Source organism: Diaphorina citri, unplaced genomic scaffold, assembly GCF_000475195.1.
Source record: "Diaphorina citri unplaced genomic scaffold, Diaci psyllid genome assembly version 1.1 scaffold363, whole genome shotgun sequence".
Taxonomy (NCBI): Eukaryota; Metazoa; Arthropoda; class Insecta; order Hemiptera; family Psyllidae; genus Diaphorina; species Diaphorina citri.
In genome coordinates, this window is record NW_007377798.1 from 202,234 (window position 1) to 219,103 (window position 16,870).

At 37.7% G+C, this 16,870-nt stretch overlaps 3 protein-coding genes and 2 long non-coding RNA genes across 8 annotated transcripts in view; 3 read left to right on the forward strand and 2 right to left on the reverse strand.

Moving 5' to 3' along the window:
• Positions 1 to 1,962, forward strand: part of LOC103508061 (alpha-catulin) — a 53,619-nt gene extending 51,657 nt beyond the window's left edge. The window contains exon 15 of the mRNA XM_026822779.1: positions 1,678 to 1,962. Within this exon, the coding sequence (XP_026678580.1) occupies positions 1,678 to 1,812 (135 nt within the window). The 3' untranslated portion in view covers positions 1,813 to 1,962. The remainder of the gene's footprint in view (positions 1 to 1,677) is intronic.
• Positions 1,963 to 2,793: 831 nt separating this feature from the next.
• LOC113466940 lies at positions 2,794 to 3,729 on the reverse strand. Its single transcript, XR_003391181.1, has 2 exons — positions 3,662 to 3,729; positions 2,794 to 3,379 (listed from the first exon to the last, which is right to left on the reverse strand). It is a non-coding gene; the product is annotated as an uncharacterized LOC113466940 (long non-coding RNA).
• A 2,064-nt stretch (positions 3,730 to 5,793) lies between these two features.
• LOC113466939 lies at positions 5,794 to 6,760 on the forward strand. Its single transcript, XR_003391180.1, has 2 exons — positions 5,794 to 6,109; positions 6,177 to 6,760. It is a non-coding gene; the product is annotated as an uncharacterized LOC113466939 (long non-coding RNA).
• Positions 6,761 to 7,556: 796 nt separating this feature from the next.
• On the reverse strand, positions 7,557 to 14,337 carry LOC103508051. 4 transcript variants are annotated; one of them, XM_008472585.3, is made up of 9 exons: positions 14,035 to 14,335; positions 13,489 to 13,634; positions 12,896 to 13,121; positions 12,429 to 12,514; positions 11,781 to 11,971; positions 11,090 to 11,341; positions 9,748 to 9,849; positions 9,077 to 9,322; positions 7,933 to 8,068 (listed from the first exon to the last, which is right to left on the reverse strand). In XM_008472585.3, the coding sequence occupies exons 1-8, from the start codon at positions 14,201 to 14,203 to the stop codon at positions 9,097 to 9,099; spliced, it is 1,398 nt and encodes a 465-aa protein (XP_008470807.1). In that variant the 5' UTR covers positions 14,204 to 14,335; the 3' UTR covers positions 7,933 to 8,068; positions 9,077 to 9,096. The 4 variants fall into 4 exon arrangements, 3 of the variants coding, with proteins under 3 accessions (XP_008470806.1, XP_008470807.1, XP_008470808.1); XR_541293.3 differs by lacking the exon at positions 9,077 to 9,322 and adding an exon at positions 8,436 to 8,720 and having other exon boundaries at positions 7,970 to 8,068; XM_008472586.3 differs by lacking the exon at positions 7,933 to 8,068 and adding an exon at positions 8,601 to 8,720.
• An 868-nt stretch (positions 14,338 to 15,205) lies between these two features.
• Positions 15,206 to 16,824, forward strand: LOC103508062 (protein-L-isoaspartate O-methyltransferase 1-like). The gene is made up of 4 exons (XM_008472596.3): positions 15,206 to 15,507; positions 15,849 to 15,997; positions 16,153 to 16,390; positions 16,717 to 16,824. Exons 1-4 carry the CDS (start codon positions 15,396 to 15,398, stop codon positions 16,815 to 16,817), a joined length of 600 nt encoding a protein of 199 aa, XP_008470818.1. The 5' UTR covers positions 15,206 to 15,395; the 3' UTR covers positions 16,818 to 16,824.
• The last annotated feature ends 46 nt before the right edge of the window (positions 16,825 to 16,870 follow it).

Genomic DNA, 16,870 nt, shown 5'->3' on the forward strand with positions numbered 1-16,870 from the left:
ATCAAGCCCCCCCAAAAATTTAGGCAAGAACCGCCTATGATTGATGCACTATTTACGTACTCATTAAGTAGGTAGATTCGTTTACCAGTTACTTAATATATTGCTTGTCGTTTTAGACGACAACCTGATCTACACATTCCTGGTGGGAAACAGATTTCACTTGAAAACGGTGAAGGAGAAACCAGTTACTTAATATATTGCTTATCGTTTTAGACGACAACCTGATCTACACATTCCTGGTGGGAAACAGATTTCACTTGAAAACGGTGAAGGAGAAAATAGACAACTATATCCACCTTGCCGACAACCATAGCTCGTTCTTCACTGATCGAGATCCTCTCAGCAGTGCTCTACAGTTGTCATCGACTATCGTGTAAGTAAACCGAGACTTCTTATCTACCACCTGGTGATGACTGTTAAATTTAGCACTGAGTCCGCAATCGGATATATACTGTAGAACACATATATATTATACGTACAATCGCCTATATCTTTAACAAAGTATCGCCTATATCTTTAACAGATTATCGCCTGTATCTATAAGAATTGTTTCTAGTAGTTGTTGAGACTTCAATACATAGTTTTCATGTGTAAAACTAACACATAGTCGACCGCCGCCGATCGATGTGGATCGACCGGCCATTAGTAGTTCCAATACGTAAAACCAACTCCTAATACAAATGGCCAATTTTCCATCTACCGATTTTGTATCTTCTATGTACATATATTAGAATTATAGAAATGTGTTCAGAATTTCTGATGATTAGACAGATCACAGAATAAATATCTAAACATTTTTGCTTCTATGTGTGAATGTGTGTTGTTGACTTTCTTGAGAGTTTGTGTGAAACAAACTAACTCGAAATAATTATTGTGTACCTAAAACTAACTCTTAATACGAATGACTAATATTCATCTATGTACATATCTTCTAGGATTGAAAATGTGAAAATCTATGTGTCTTTCAGGATTGAAAATGTCGTTCATGATAGCGTTCATACTATCACGTGACGTGAAAGCGGTGTGGCTATCATGAACAATTACGTACGATATTATGGGAAACCTTTGAACTATATCTTACACGTCACGTGAGTCTTTCTGACTTACGTGACGTGAAGGTAGTGTGTTTCTACCTTGTGCTCTCGGACATGATCTATTACCCTCCCAATAACTGTCTCTTCTTGATCCCTTGTGTGCCGCCTCCATTTTTGTTTAGGACTATTGCACTATCCTATACATTGAAATGGGGGTCTTTTCTGACGAAATTCCTGTGTGCGGAGTTCAGGATTGAAAATGTCGTTCATGATAGCGTTCATACTATCACGTGACGTGACGTGATAGCGGTGTGGCTATCATGAACAATTACGTACGATATTATGGGAAACCTTTGAACTACATCTTACACGTCACGTGAGTCTTTCTGACTCCAGTGATGTGATGGTAGTGTGTTTCTACCTTTAGATTGTGCTCTCGGACATGATCTATTACCCTCCCAATAACTGTCTCTTCTTGATCCCTTGTGTGCCGCGTCCATTTTTGTTTAGGACTATTGCACTATCCTATACATTGAAATGGGGGTCTTTTCTGACGAAATTCCTGTGTGCGGAGTACAGTATGTAGGACTATTGCACCCTTGCACTGTCCTAATAACTGTGTTGTTATGTTTTTGTTCGCCAGTACAACTTGGACTTCCGGCTAGCATCAGACCGTTCATCCGGTGGCTACAGAGATGGAGAAGACGGAGGAGGAGGCGGTCAAGGTGGAGATGGCTCCAAGCTAGGTGCAGGCCAAGGCACGGATGGGAACATATGACAGTTCGGGATGGCTCGCAGATCCAAGGGAGATGCCCGACGTACCCGGGTATCCTTCTTGCTCTTCTGAAGAGTCATCCGCGTAAAATCACACACAAAACAACCGAACTACCATCAGTATACACAATCATATGAACCAACCTGTCCCCCCTTTATATCCTCATACCCTGTACTTCGCTGGGATCTGGTGTTTTGCTTATGTTTCACTGTTGTGTCTAAGATATCCTTGAATGAAAAGATTTTATGTTACAATTTTTAATTGCTACGGTTTTTATTGGTAGTGTAGTGGTCCTGCCTCGGTGGTGTAGCGCCTGGTAACAGGAGAGCGGGGGCTCATACAATTTTTAATTGCTACGGTTTTTATTGGTAGTGTAGTGGTTCTGCCTCGGCGGTGTAGCGCCTGGTAAACAGGAGAGCGGGGGCTCAATCCCTGCCGAGATATGGAATTTTATCCTAAATATAATTTGAGAATTTGACCACAATGTAGTAGTAGCCTACTGCTGGAGTAAAGTAACTTTTCAGTCCTATGCGAACCTATAAATAATAGCTATTCGAGCAGTATAGCTATTCGAGCTAAAATTCTCCTTTGGAGGAACAGTTTTGTTGAATATTAGCAGCATATCACTATTAGTGACTAAACAGACCACTCTAAGAGAGGTATTAGACATACTTGGGTGTGATTGTGTACTATGTAGTACTTGATAGAAGCAAACTATTATTATAACAAAGTCTTGTTTTGAATTAAGTATGTATTTGATCACACTCATTCCGGTATTTGTTTCAGAGCAAGTTTCACAATTTTTAATTGCTACGGTTTTTATTGGTAGTGTAGTGGTCCTGCCTCGGTGGTGTAGCGCCTGGTAACAGGAGAGCGGGGGCTCAATCCCTGCCGAGGTATGGAATTATATCCTAAATATAATTTGAGAATTTGACCACAATAATAGTAGTAGCCTACTGCTGGAGTAAAGTAACTTTTCAGTCCTATGCGAACCTATAAATAATAACTATTCGAGCAGTATAGCTATTCGAGCTAAATTCTCCTTTGGAGGAACAGTTTTGTTGAATATTAGCAGCATATCACTATTAGTGACTAAACACACCACTCTAAGAAAGATATTGATGGACATACTTGGGTGTGATTATGTACTAGTAGTTGATACAAGCAAACTATTATTATAACAAAGTCTTGTTTTGAATTAAGTATGTATTTGATCACACTCATTCCGGTATTTGTTTCAGAGCAAGTTTTATTTCAGTCACATCTTGAAGCCTAAACTCCTCCTGACTTCCCATGCGATCCCAGTGTTTGTACAAGGTTTTTTACCTTTATTTAAATTAATAAATTTACTCATCAGGGTTTCTTTTTTGTTAATATTTAAAAAAATATTAAATTGAACTATTATTCTAATTGTTTACATTTCGTTTTGTTAAGTAATCATAAGTTTGTGTATCATATTTGAAGTTTCACTGTTACGTTTCAAGAGTTTTTACAATCATGGGTTCGATTCTCCCCGAATCTGTTTCATTCTTAGTTGTTTTTTGTTTCTTAACTGTTTTATTATTATGACCTTTTGTTACCTGATCATAACGTTATGTTTTCCAAAGAATTAAAAACTGAAATGATAACTAATACCTAGTGATAGTATTGTACTTGTTACATCGGCTGAGTTTCCACATAGAACCTAGAAAACGATAGTGTAGGCTTTTATAAATGTCTTCCTCTGTTTTATCTCACTCGTGAATTGGAATCTTTAGTTTCCCCGGTGTTATGTGTCACACCTTAGCCATAACATGTCCTTGATCTTCCTATGAACTTCATTCATATCTAAATACTGTTTTATTATTATGACCTTTTGTTACCTGATCATAACGTTATGTTTTCCAAAGAATTAAAAACTGAAATGATAACTAATACCTAGTACTGTTACGTTTCAAGAGTTTTTACAATCATGGGTTCGATTCTCCCCGAATCTGTTTCATTCTTAGTTGTTTTTTTGTTTCTTTACTGTTTTATTATTATGACTTTTTGTTACCTGATCATAACGTTATGTTTTCCAATGAATTAAAAACTGAAATGATAACTAATACCTAGTGATAGTATTGTACTTGTTACATCGGCTGAGTTTCCACATAGTACCTAGAAAACGATAGTGTAGGCTTTTATAAATGTCTTCCTCTGTTTTATCTCACTCGTGAGTTGGAATCTTTAGTTTCCCCGGTGTTATGTGTCACACCTTAGCCATAACATGTCCTTGATCTTCCTATGAACTTCATTCATATCTAAATTGTGTATGTAGATTAGAAATGTATAGGTATATAATAGAGTGAATAGACTATAGAGTGAGTTAGTTCTAGTTAGAAAAAATCTCTTTTCAGTGAATTAGTCAATAATTGAGGTAGATCTTGAAACAAGTAACTCACTCTCCACCTCCCATCACACATCTTGTAGATACGTAGAAATCTTGAGACGATTAATTTATTTATATTTGTCAATCTTGTTCCATGTTGGAGTGTTCACACCAAAGATACTTGATAATCGGCGATTGTCGGTTTGAATTCCAAAATTCTTCTTCCATGGAAACTCAGCTGGTGCGGATGACATAGCATCTCAATCTAGTCATAAAGTCAGTGTACAGAGTCTTTCCTTTTCTTCACTATCTTTCTTCTGTACTATAAACCAATAAAAATACAAAAGACCTTGGTTAAGGGCTGTAACTTTCTCTATTAATGATCGGGGCCATTATCCGAGAATCTGATTGGCTAACAATCCAAGAGTCAAACTTAAGGCCCGCTCCCACTTGTGGTTCGGACATGCCGGAAAAAAAAAAAAAAAAAAAAAAAAAAAACAGGTATAAAACACAAGGAATTTGTGCACGCGCCCTTAAGAAAGCGCCTACTCTCCATTGACGTACATAAGGTCACACTCGGAAATTTAACTTCTAACTCTAACCTTTCCAGACACAAGCAGCCTATTCCCACAAGGGCCAATGGTGACTACATCTATGGTACTAAACAGTCCAGCAGCTATTACATTCTCCCCGAGTTATCCATCATGGGGAAAGCACTAGACTCTGAGGAGATGGAACACTTTGCAGCAGCAGAGAAAAGATACCAGGAAAAGATAGATCAAATAGATGCCAACTACAACATGGATGATTTGCTAATGGAACTGAGGAAGACAACACCTTCCACTTCAACCAAGTTTGGACAACCTACCAGTACTAGTACACCGTTACTTATGGAGTATGAGATTTGGTCCGCCGCTTAGATCTGGAACGCTGTGCCGGTCATATTCCAGAAATTTGAGCATCCTCCTCTCACGTCGAGTGGAAATTTTCAGATGTATATTTGTAAAGAAATCTCCTTCATAGGAATAAATTACATGTATAGAAGTATTTCGTCTCTACTAGATTTAAAAGGTGTGGTAGGAATATAATACAGGATTTTTCATTCTCTTAGTTCTACTTTAGCTACGTATCCACTTGCTTCAAAATTGCCAATAGTCATCCCATGGCATTTGCAGATTCACACAAACTAATCAGGTGGGGATTAATTTCAAATGCAGATCAACATATTGAAAGCCAATCAAGATATCAGATATTCTAACGACACATGCCCAATTTTTTGGTCTATTATTAAGAGTTTACTGTCTTGTATGTTCGTTCTAGTCCACATGGGAGATGCTATGTCTAATGTACTCGTATACAATGTAATCTGATGAGATGATCAGTTGAATCACTCTCAATAGGTTTCCCTAGGATTGGCCTTTTTGCCGTTACCTATAATCCATAATATCTATTATCTAGGTAGGTTCGTAAAAGCTTAATTCATCTTTTGGGGCAGTTGCCCCTACACCTAAGCCTCAGAGTGAGCTTTTTGTGTAAAAATTATCTAGGTAAGTACTCACAGCTCTTTTCCCATAATTCTAAATCATTTAGGTCTGAATTTCGAGTTCACACTCTATGAAATACAGTATTAGTCTAATCTATCTCTCGACTCTGTATACCGGACTCCATTTGTTATTTACACCTGAGTTACCCTCACGGTGACTAGGTTATCACTAGTCTAATCGTATTTATCTTGCTTGTATTATAATCATGTATCTTATCTCTCTACTGTAATATTAAGCTGGATTTTATCACATGCAGGGATTTTCCGATGCCAGTGCGGTCAGAAAAATGTCACCTACTGAACATAGTCAGAATTTCTAATAATACCGATCTAGAGCGAATACACCCTTATATCTCCATGAGACTGGGAGAATATGTGCAATCTCAATGAGATTGAGAGGATGGGAGGTACAAGGAAGATCTCCATGAGACTGGGAGAATATGTGCAATCTCAATGAGATTGAGAGGATGGGAGGTACAAGGAAGAAAATCAGAACAATTCCCAGGAAGATAGCGCCCACTTGTAGTGTTTTACTTGTTATCCTGTCTATGTTTAGTATCTGACATACAACGTTCTGCGCAACGCAAAAATCCTGCTTCTCAGAAAATTCAGCCAAAATGTTGCCCATAAATCGAATTTCAAGTCACGCTACCTGTTTCAACCAATCAGAATGCTAGGAAATCATTCGGGATTGCACCCTAGAAATCCGGGTTCAAAACTCGGCGTAGTCAAAATTTATGTAAAATCTAGGAATCTTGCATTTATTTTGTTTAGATTATTTACATTTTTAATTAGTTTTTACTTCTGGGACAATGATGAAAATTCTAGCAACCTACCTTCTGAACTCACTCTGTTTCTATTTCTACTCTCTTTTTCTAACTTGTGTAGTCTAAGGGCAGTCTTGTATACCATTTTCCTACTTTGAAAATTTTCATTGTGTAATCTTTGATCAATTTTTTTATTGTTAATACTTATTATTTTTGTTTTTTTGTTTGTTTGTATTGTTTATTTTGTTTGTTAATTCAATACATTCGAGATGTTCAAATCTAATTAAAAAAGGTTTTCATTCCATATAAGTAATGGTTTTTAAATTTATAATTTATGGATAATAAAATAGTAGGAAGAAAAATAATTTAGTGGGTTTTTACGGAGGTACAAAAATAAATTCATCAAGTCGGAAGTAGGCTCAAAATCATGTCAAATGTCACTATCACAGGTTATTTTTACTTGGAGTAGGCACATATAGAATAGAGTATGTTCGTTCTAGTCCACATGGGAGATGCTATGTCTAATGTACTCGTATACAATGTAATCTGATGAGATGATCAGTTGAATTAATAAATTACATGTATAGAAGTATTTCGTCTCTACTAGATTTAAAAGGTGTGGTAGGAATATAACACAGGATTTTTCATTCTCTTAGTTCTACTTTAGCTACGTATCCACTTGCTTCAAAATTGCCAATAGTCATCCCATGGCATTTGCAGATTCACACAAACTAATCAGGTGGGGATTAATTTCAAATGCAGATCAACATATTGAAAGCCAATCAAGATATCAGATATTCTAACGACACATGCCCAATTTTTTGGTCTATTATTAAGAGTTTACTGTCTTGAATTTTGCTCCTGGAACGTTGTCTTTGCATTCTATTTACTCATTGGTATGGGGTATGGTTTTTCCTATCGTTATCAGAATGAATTGTTGAAGATTCTTCATACATTCGACAAGAGGTCTAGTATTTGTGACTATGATGACTGTACAAATTTTCTGCTTTCAGATACTTATGTAGGTACCTGCTTTAAATTTAATACAATAGGTATCATATACATAATTGGCAAAATAAACCACAACTGTTGGCGAACTGAAATGTTGTAAGTTAATATTTTATTTTGGGAGGAAATAGGAGAGGGTTTTATTTTTCAAAGTATTCGGAGATTGGGAACAAATGATCGGGGAATGAATCCCTTGCCATATCTTTCAGTAGATTTGGTGGTAGAGGTTTTTTCGTTGGTAATTCATGAGACCTAAGCTGGCCTTTGGTATAGACAGGATTATACGGCGTTTCACTTTTTCCGACATAGTTGTCATTGTACCACTTCTTGTATTGTTCACAATTACCCCACAGCTCGTTGTACTTTGGATAGTGGGTCATGTTCCTGTAGTCCTCATAGACATAATCAATACCTTGAGTGTGATCAAGCTTAATCCCATGGTCTACTTCGTCAATGTTGTATGGGTTTTCCTTGTCAAAGCCTTCATCATAATCTATCCAGTTATTAGTTCTATATTTATAATGTTGGCGCCATCTCCATTGTGTTGTACTGCGGAATTCATAGTCACTTGAGTCTTGCTCGGTGGGATTCCTGCAAATAAATTCAATCGAACTGTATGTAGACACAGGCAGAATGATGATAGCTCATTAACTTGAAACACACTAATGCCAAAAAATCCTAAAATCGATCTTGAAAATAAAAAAGTCTAAAAATCAATCAATGTATAAACTTCAAACTCGAGAGAAAAAAACCTTACATTAACTGAGAAATAAGACCTAGAGCTCCTACAATCAATAGGATTATCTCATCCTATCTCCGCTTACCTCCATTGCATTTTATTGTACATAATATGTATGTTAAATTTTAAAAGTCTCAAGTTGATTACCTTACATTAACTGAGAAATAAGACCTAGAGCTCCTACAATCACAAGGATTATCTCATCCTATCTCCGCTTACCTCCATTGCATTTTATTGTACATAATATGTATGTTAAATTTTAAAAGTCTCAAGTTGATTAGGTATTGAATTAGAAAGTTTCACAATTCCTCCACTGTATCCGACTTTGCAGTATTTGACTCTGAGCTATCCTTGAACATTTTAAACCTATCGAAAAGATCCGCCGTATTTATTTCTGAAGACGGTTCCACATGACCTCGACCATCGATCGAAGGATGATATTTATGCCAACGCCAATGTGTAGTAGGACCATAATCATCACTTGAGTCGATCTCAAGCGTGGTTCTGAAAAAGAATTTCAAACAGTCTTTCGTTTCTTGCTAGATTTTAATGTGCAATCCAATACGGATAGTATTGCTCTTTGACTTAGATACCTGTCAAATGCTTTAAGTATGAGTGATTGTCACAAATGTCGTTCCTCGATCAATACACTGTGTTGAATATCTGACTTGACTTGGTCACGAATCACTAACTTCCACATTCGAAGTCCACCGTTCTAAACACCACTACTACTGAGTTTTTGACGGAATGGTTAGAACCTATCGCTACTTATTGTACCTAAAATTCTATCGGGAAAAAGTCATTGAAGATATTGCCAAATGTTTTCAGCCCTATATGATCGCCGACTGTTTCATGCCTACCTGTGGCCGATGGCTAGAAGTCAATGTTCTCGGTACAGATCACAGTTAGCTATATGTTTTTTATACCAGGATTCGGACTTGTACGTTTTATTACACGTGCACATCCAGGAGGAGGGAGAAAATGGAGTGGAAGAGCATTCATTGGAGATGAGAGTTGATGTGGAAATGATGGAATTAGAGGTGGAAGTGGAAGCAGACTCAGTGGGAGTAAAGGTGATCGCGTTAGTAGGGAGATCATTGCAATCACTGAAAGTCAAATGAAACGCCTTGTGAAATTTTCTACACCTCAGCTACCCCAGAAGTCAATAGTTGTCGACATCAAGTTCTCTATATTTACCTATGGACCTATTAATTTTTATGTGGGTAAATAGGTGGGTGCCTACCTGCCTACAAAATGAATTTATCCTGTTTCAATAAGTGTTTAATTTATCCATAAATCCATAATGAACGATTGATTCTAAAAGTGAATAGGTGGTATCTTGCAGTTTGGCGACGCACTTTGTGAATTTACATAACTTGCTATCTAGCTCTCTATGTCCTTTTTTTACTGTATTTCCGTTTATTTGGGTTAAATCTTGTGATTCAATTTCAGGCCTTTTTTTACTGGCCCGATTATTTTTTGGTGTAACGTAGTGCAATATATTCGATGCCTAACTGCTATGGGCACTCACCTTGCGTGTGGTGTGGTCTCAGGGATGTGTCCCAATGTTGTCAATGCTGGCTCATTCTCTCTTTCTTTAGCTGCTTGATTGTTTGGTCGCTCTTTTTGAGTTCTGGAGGGTATGAAAAAAACTCGGTTAATATAATTTTGTCTAAAAAAATCGTATACCTTCCTACCTTTACCACCTAATTCATTTTTAAAACAAGGGCTATTTATGAACAACAGGACTGATATTTTAAATCCTAGCTATCAAAAAGGACAAAACTTTTTGAACAAAGTAGAAGTCAGAATTCATTTCCATTTTGGCAAGAATCAGGATCTAAAGTGTGTGTCTAGACTGTATAATGAAATGTGATCCAAGAATAATGTTTGCATCCAATGGTTATGTTATCAAGAAGGGTTCGTTAATTATTGTGGAGAATATTGACAGTATCTATGATATATTTACTGTTCAAACAGTTTTGTCCGCTTAGTATTACTTTAAAGAATAATGCATGGGCTTACCTACCATTGTAAGGACATGAGGTGATTGAGGTATTGCCGTCAAATTCCTTTTACTCCGAAAAAAGATTTGAAAAAATGTGAACTTATTAATATTGTGTTATTGTCCAACTATTCACTTTTTATTTAAAGAGCAAAATGTCAAGCACAATGTCAAAGTTGAAATTTGAAGATAAAGTTCAGAGCTGTAAAAATTCTTTCAAATTCTAAATTAGACCTGACCCAAAATTAGTCAAATGTAATCCCTTTGTTTCGGCCATACAAGAATATAAAAGAAAGCTGCAAAGCGGACAAAACTGTTGGCCAATCACAACGAGATAAATTTACTTTTGATAGTTTGGACAGAAGTTATAAAGAAACATGTCTTGGGTATTTAAAGTTTCAAATCTGCTTTCTACGTTTTAGGAAAATTAAAAAAGAGAGAAAAACTTAGCTTTCCTATGGTCACAAAAAAATAGCTCTGTGTTTTCCCCAAGATGACTCGAATATTTATATGACCGTGTTTAGTTAGAGATTTTTGTGCCCGCGAAACCTTATCCTTGGCAGCAAAAAGGAACTGTTTCACAGTTGGATACATAGAAGTATCTAAACAAAAAATAACGAAAGAAAATATTGATGAAACCTATGTGTCTCCATTTTATTAAAATTTAGCTATCTACATTATTTTTCTAAACCCTAAGATCTAAGGAATTATAAATAACAGTTGATAGTTAGAGGTGGGCTTGAGATCATGAGTCTATAGACTCTGTGGTTTATAATTATTATGAAAGTCAGTATGTCTGTTGAGACATGGTAACGTTTTCAATAGTTTGAGTCTATCTACTGCGGAAATAGGTTCCCTTTGGATTCACCTCGCAGGGTGTTCTTCCACTTGGCCTGAAATTGAATGGTCAAAATTTCCCTGATGTGGTTCTTCTTGCCCATCATGAGATTGTTGTTGTTGTTGTTGTTGTTGTTGTTGTTGTTGTTCTTGTTGTTTTGTTTCGTCACCGGCATTAGATTTGAACACATAGGTTACTTTATTGTTATTTCGTTGATTTGTGAAGTTCCGATTGCTACTTCTATTCTGGACAGTGTCGTTATATCTCTCCTGGGCTCTCCTCCTGCGAACATCATGTTTAGTTCAACTATTTAGCAGTTATGCATGTTCTTAATACAATGTATACTTCATATCTACATCGATGACTTATTATTAAATATGTTTATATTAGACATCCTAGGTTATAAAGTTATGAAATAGGTAACTATGAAATAGGTACCCATATCGATGACTTATAATATTATTAATGAAGAATGAGGTCAAATCGGTTAGTACTCGATTTTATCGATAGTTACTTACAACCTCCTCCTCATATACTTCATATCTACATCGATGACTTATAATATTATTAATGAAGAATGAGGTCAAATCGGTTAGTACTCGATTTTATCGATAGTTACTTACAACCTCCTCCTCCTCCTCTTCCCGTACAAAAGACCGGTAACCGCGCTCATAATAACTAATCTAATGGACGTAAAGGTACATACAAATAAGACATTTACCTTAATTCGGTATAGTATTTCTTCTGCTGGAATCGATCCCGGTACAGGGGGTTGGTGCGCACTCCTCGTACCACTGTAGTGACGATGGTGTACCCGTCAGCTAATTTGTCAATGATGGTCAGGTTCTGCCCTTTGAATGGTTCACCAACAGGCATGACCATTCTACCACCGGGAACTAACTGGTCCAAGAGCTAGAATGAAAATGTGTTTTATATAATTATCTTGTTTGTTCTCTAATTTGTGTGTGTGTTTGTTTGTGAGAGAGAGGAATATCCTGGAGAATTGCTTTGTGTAGTGTTGCTGACAGACCCAAATGGCAAGCTCTCTGCCAACCCCTTCACTCACGGTTGATTGGGACGGATTAAGTTAAGAAAAGAAAGAAAACATACACATTCGTGCACGTACGATGGACACGTGAAAATGTGGGTTCAAGCACACAACTAATTAGTGAGACCATATTAGTTTAATATTCAGTGGTATCGCATCTCAGACAACTTGCCTCAATGAAAAGGTAAGTACCAACCGAGGGATCAAGTCATGAAATTTATTAAAGAAATCTTATAAGGCCTTCGTACATATGTATTAAGTCATGTATCAAGTTCTTACAAATATGTATCAGTCATGAAATTTATGATATTTGTTGGATACCTTTTGTGGAATAGTGAAGTATGATGGAGACACATGAATAATGTCATAGGGAGCTTCTCTTTCATACCCGTGCTTTCCATTCCAAACTGAAACATAAAGAAGAGTCATGATAGGCTTCCTACAAAGGCTTAAATAGGTTTCTACAAATATTTCGAGTTATTTACGTACGTTACACCTCTAGCGTTACACGCTATGTAACATCCTTAAATTGTATATATACGTAGGCTAAATTTTCAACACGTTTTGTTTAGAGTTCATTTCCTCATTCCAATAAACCAAATATAACTCAAACTGAATCATATTCGCGATAAATGGATTAACAAAAAGTTAGAATGAGACCGCCTAACTTGGAATTGTCTGACCGTGCGGATTAGTTAACAACAGGTGCCGTAGCCAAAAATACGCTAAATAATTTCAGCAACAGTAAACTTGCAAAGTATTTGCTACAGAGAGACGGTTTAACTTACCCACGAATTGTACTCTTCCTTGGTCCAGCAGCTCTGAATTACCCTTGTCGATATTTTTGATCGAACTTTCCGCCAATTCCATGACATGCTCCACCCCATACACCCGTCCTTCAGGTCCTGCCATGTATGCCAGACAGGCTGTCAGGTAACCAGATCCTGAACCAATATCTAAGATACGTGCCCCAGGTTTGATCTTATCCTTGAGTAGCTCCAACATTTGAGCATGCTGTGAAGAAAAAAATATTGGAGTTTCATCAATACAGAACACCGAAGTTGATCAGAATGAGACATGGGAACGAATCTTCTCTAAGATCGTGAACTCTCTCCTACAAAGTCGACATAGAAAAGAAAGCAAGACTCGAAAACCTTGCTATGAAATGATTAGGTCGGTCAAAAACTCGAAAAAAAAAAAGTTTTCATAGCGAATAGCTTCTTAGTGACCCAAAAAACACAACCCCAATTCAAAGTTGACTTTCGTTAGAAATTAGAAATGAATAGCTCACTCCTAAAGGGGATTTAGCTGAAAAAAGAACTTCAACACTAGAGGGGACTAGACATTTAGTGATTTGGATGGTGCTGATTTGTCTACTTACAATGTGAGGACTGCTGATGTCAGCTCCGTATCCAATCTGTCGTGATTTAATGCGGTACGGTTCATTCACTACCCTGGTGAAGAAATTCTTCCTGTCTACTCGCAACATGGCGTTCCTGACAACCTCAGAGTATATGTGACCGTGCTCTGAAAACATGAAAATAATATATTCATGTAAAGTCGAAAGAAAAATAGGTGGTTCTTGATTTCGTATGATGAGCAGAACCACGATGGTTGGGTCTTTGTCCCGGAATGACCTGGGAACTCAACTCGGAGCCTACAAGGAAGGATTCACGTTGGACGTCAGCCAAGGATAATCAACCACAGCAACCACCAAACTCTCCATTTCGTATGATAGAAGACTTCATCTACACATCATGCATCCACTCTCCAATATACCAGGTATCCACTGATTGAGTATAAATTAATATTTATTGTACACTCCGAGAAGACATCTTTTGGTCTCGAGCTTTTCCTATTGTTTCATTCCGCGTTTTTCTTTCCCTGAAAGAAGACTCTATTAGTGATGCTAATTGAATGGACTTACTGCAGAGAGCTTGTATCATGCCACGATGTGTGTGTTTGATGGGTCTCCTTTGGTAGACAGCGTTTTTCGTCTGCTGTTCAGTGGATAAGGAATGTTGAACTTCATCGTCTTCGAATCGAAAGCTCGGGATAGTCATGCACACTATAACACAGAGAAGTGTGAACTGCATCCTTACAAGTGGCAGAATTCAGAGTGAAATCGAATCAAGTGTAGCTCAGCTGACGGTAGCCATTTCACTAAGAGCTGAGAAGAGAGAAAAATGTTGCTTATCAATATCCGGGCATCGCTCTAATAGATGTTATCAGGAAAGACATTGGACAGTGTTCATTGTTTAAGTCTATTGTTGGACGTGGAACGTGGATGCTCCACCCTAATGATATAAAAAATTGTTCAAATGGTCCATGATGGGAAATTCTACAGCTTTTAAAATGTTCGCTTCAAATTTCTGTGTACTTCCCCTAATTTAGAGTAATTAATTGATGAACCTCTTATCAACATTTGTACCCACATACCTACAGGGCCGTATCCAGGATTTCATTGAGGGGGGGGGCAAGAGTCCAAATAGTTATGTACAGGGGTATATGCTCCAAATTTCCAGAGGCTGCCCGACAGTAAAAGAGCAAAAATGAAGCCCGATGAGCTGGGGCGTCCCCTCGCCAGTTTCCCCCTTAAATACGGCCTTGTCCGCATATTATTACGACTAGACGTGTACCTGGTCCATGACATCAACACGAACACCACATCTGACGAGGTCTTCCTAGTGGTTTCCAAAATCTGAAATTTAATAACCCAGGTATACGAGTAGGTACTTTGCACAGGGCTCTCACAGATTTGTTTTTACTCTTATGAGAATGTTTCAATATTTCACACATTTTTTAGAAATGATCTCATACGGCTTAGATACTTGGGGTATATTATAGAAACTCGCACTTCATGCTCGGTAGGCGGACTGCGCCCCCCTTCACCCACCTGAGGGCTTCGCATGTTCGCTACGTGGGGTTGCGTATACGCGCTGCGCGCTCCCGGGACTTGGCGGTATCATATGCTCTTCATCTTTTATCATGAACAAGAGAGACTCTAGATCCACTAATGAATTAATTAAGGCCTCAACAGACCATAACTTGGCAACCACTGGGTTAGAGGTTGAAAACCCCGCCTCCTAGACTTGATTTAGAATGTCATACGCTCAGTTATTAGAAGGTCTAGTCCAGTCACTCGATTTTCATCGGTTTGGCCAAATCAGGCCATATTTCGTGCAACATGTTTTCCAGCATACCATCTTTGCTTTCGTTGCGACTATGATTGTCACGCGTGTCCGTGATTTGGTTCTCTATAGAATTCCCAATGAGTGAGCCTGTGTGATGAGTATGATAGAACGTTGCTGCCTCCTTGGCATGGTGCTTCTAGTCATGTGGACCCCGTCTTCAGGACTAGGACACTCCCAACACGAGCAAGACATCAGAGCGGTCAAGAGTAGGTAAAAATCCGTCACGGTTTGTAAACTAAGTAGTTGTAATGTTGTATGTGTGAGGCCATCTAAGAGGCTTGGATTCCATTTTTTAAAGTATGCTGAATGTTGAAAATTCAGTCATGTTGGGCTCATACATTCCTAGACTCCTAGAAGTTCCTAATGAATGTTTTCGAATGAGGTTGGTGAGAAACTTGAATCTAGAAATGGACAAATACCAAGGAATTCATGATGGCAAAATATTCTCAATCGAATGTCTGCTTTATTTTAGAACATTAGAAGAAGAAGTTGGTCTGTCTCGTTATACCTAGAAGGGTGCTAAAAAAAGTGTACTTTTTCTTTACAGACTCGTCGCTAATTCAAAGCCCAGATGTGTGGCGTGTGTTGAGAGCTGTCAACAGATCCTACTTCCTCGACCAGGAATATATGAGTGAGAACTCCAGCGCGCTAGCTGTTAATGTAGGCTATGGCTATAGTTGTGAATGCCCACACATCGTGAGTATATGATTGCATTTTCATTTTATGAGAAAGTCATCAAAGCATCAAACTTGATAAAAGATTGAAGTTAAAACCGATATCAATCCTTTTGTACACGCAAGTTCTCAACCGGAGCAGAAATTTTTCTAACAATAACTTTGTTCTTCTCGCAGGCATCACACATCCTTTCCCTCACAGAACCCTATCTAAAAACCCCTGGTAGTCTTATTCTCGAGATTGGTACTGGTTCAGGATACCTCACGGTTTGCATGAATGAATTACTTCACGAGAAAAGCTCGATCTGCTCTCTAGAGATCAACATGAAGTTGCTGAATCGAACCATCAAAAAAGTTGAAAGCTACTACAAGGATATGGGAAAGAAATTGAAGAGAGAGCGAGTCAGCTTCTTGTGTAAGTCTCTGACAGAAACATAGACAACTAAAGACAAGGTGTTGTAAGTACGTAACACTGGAAAGCTAGCGTTAAGCTCTACCAAATTACATATTTAAGTTTCAATGTTTCATACTAGACCCTGTCGTTCACAATTTAGATTGACGTTTTGATGATTAGTCACTATCAGAGCAAGAAAACCCCAAGTATATTTTGCCTTCCTGAAAAGAAGGTTGTAAAAATGAAATGATATCCTAGTCCAGCTGCACTAACATACTGATTGATGATATAAATTATAAAACGTCTACATCTACAACATTGTCACCTTGATTGATTTTGACTTTCAGGGTGGAATGGAAAGCGTGGTTATAAGACCAAATGTCCATTTGATGTGATATACTGTTCCGGTCTTGTTTCCGACGAGGAATTCAACCAGGTACGTAGGTAAGTTTGTAGGTACATATATTGCACCAGCACATCAACCAGGTACGTAGGTACATA

Excerpts from the sequence above, each read along its gene's own strand:
- LOC103508051 (XM_008472584.3), bottom strand. The coding sequence starts at position 14,203 with ATGCAGTTCACACTTCTCTGTGTTATAGTGTGCATGACTATCCCGAGC. Across the intron at positions 13,635-14,034 it reads CATGATACAAGCTCTCTGCA|AGCACGGTCACATATACTCT; the intron begins GTAAGTCCATTC and ends TCATGTTTTCAG. Across the intron at positions 13,122-13,488 it reads ACATCAGCAGTCCTCACATT|CATGCTCAAATGTTGGAGCT; the intron begins GTAAGTAGACAA and ends TTTTCTTCACAG.
- LOC103508062 (XM_008472596.3), top strand. The coding sequence starts at position 15,396 with ATGAGTATGATAGAACGTTGCTGCCTCCTTGGCATGGTGCTTCTAGTC. Across the intron at positions 15,508-15,848 it reads AGACATCAGAGCGGTCAAGA|ACTCGTCGCTAATTCAAAGC; the intron begins GTAGGTAAAAAT and ends TTTTCTTTACAG. Across the intron at positions 16,391-16,716 it reads AGAGCGAGTCAGCTTCTTGT|GGTGGAATGGAAAGCGTGGT; the intron begins GTAAGTCTCTGA and ends TTTGACTTTCAG.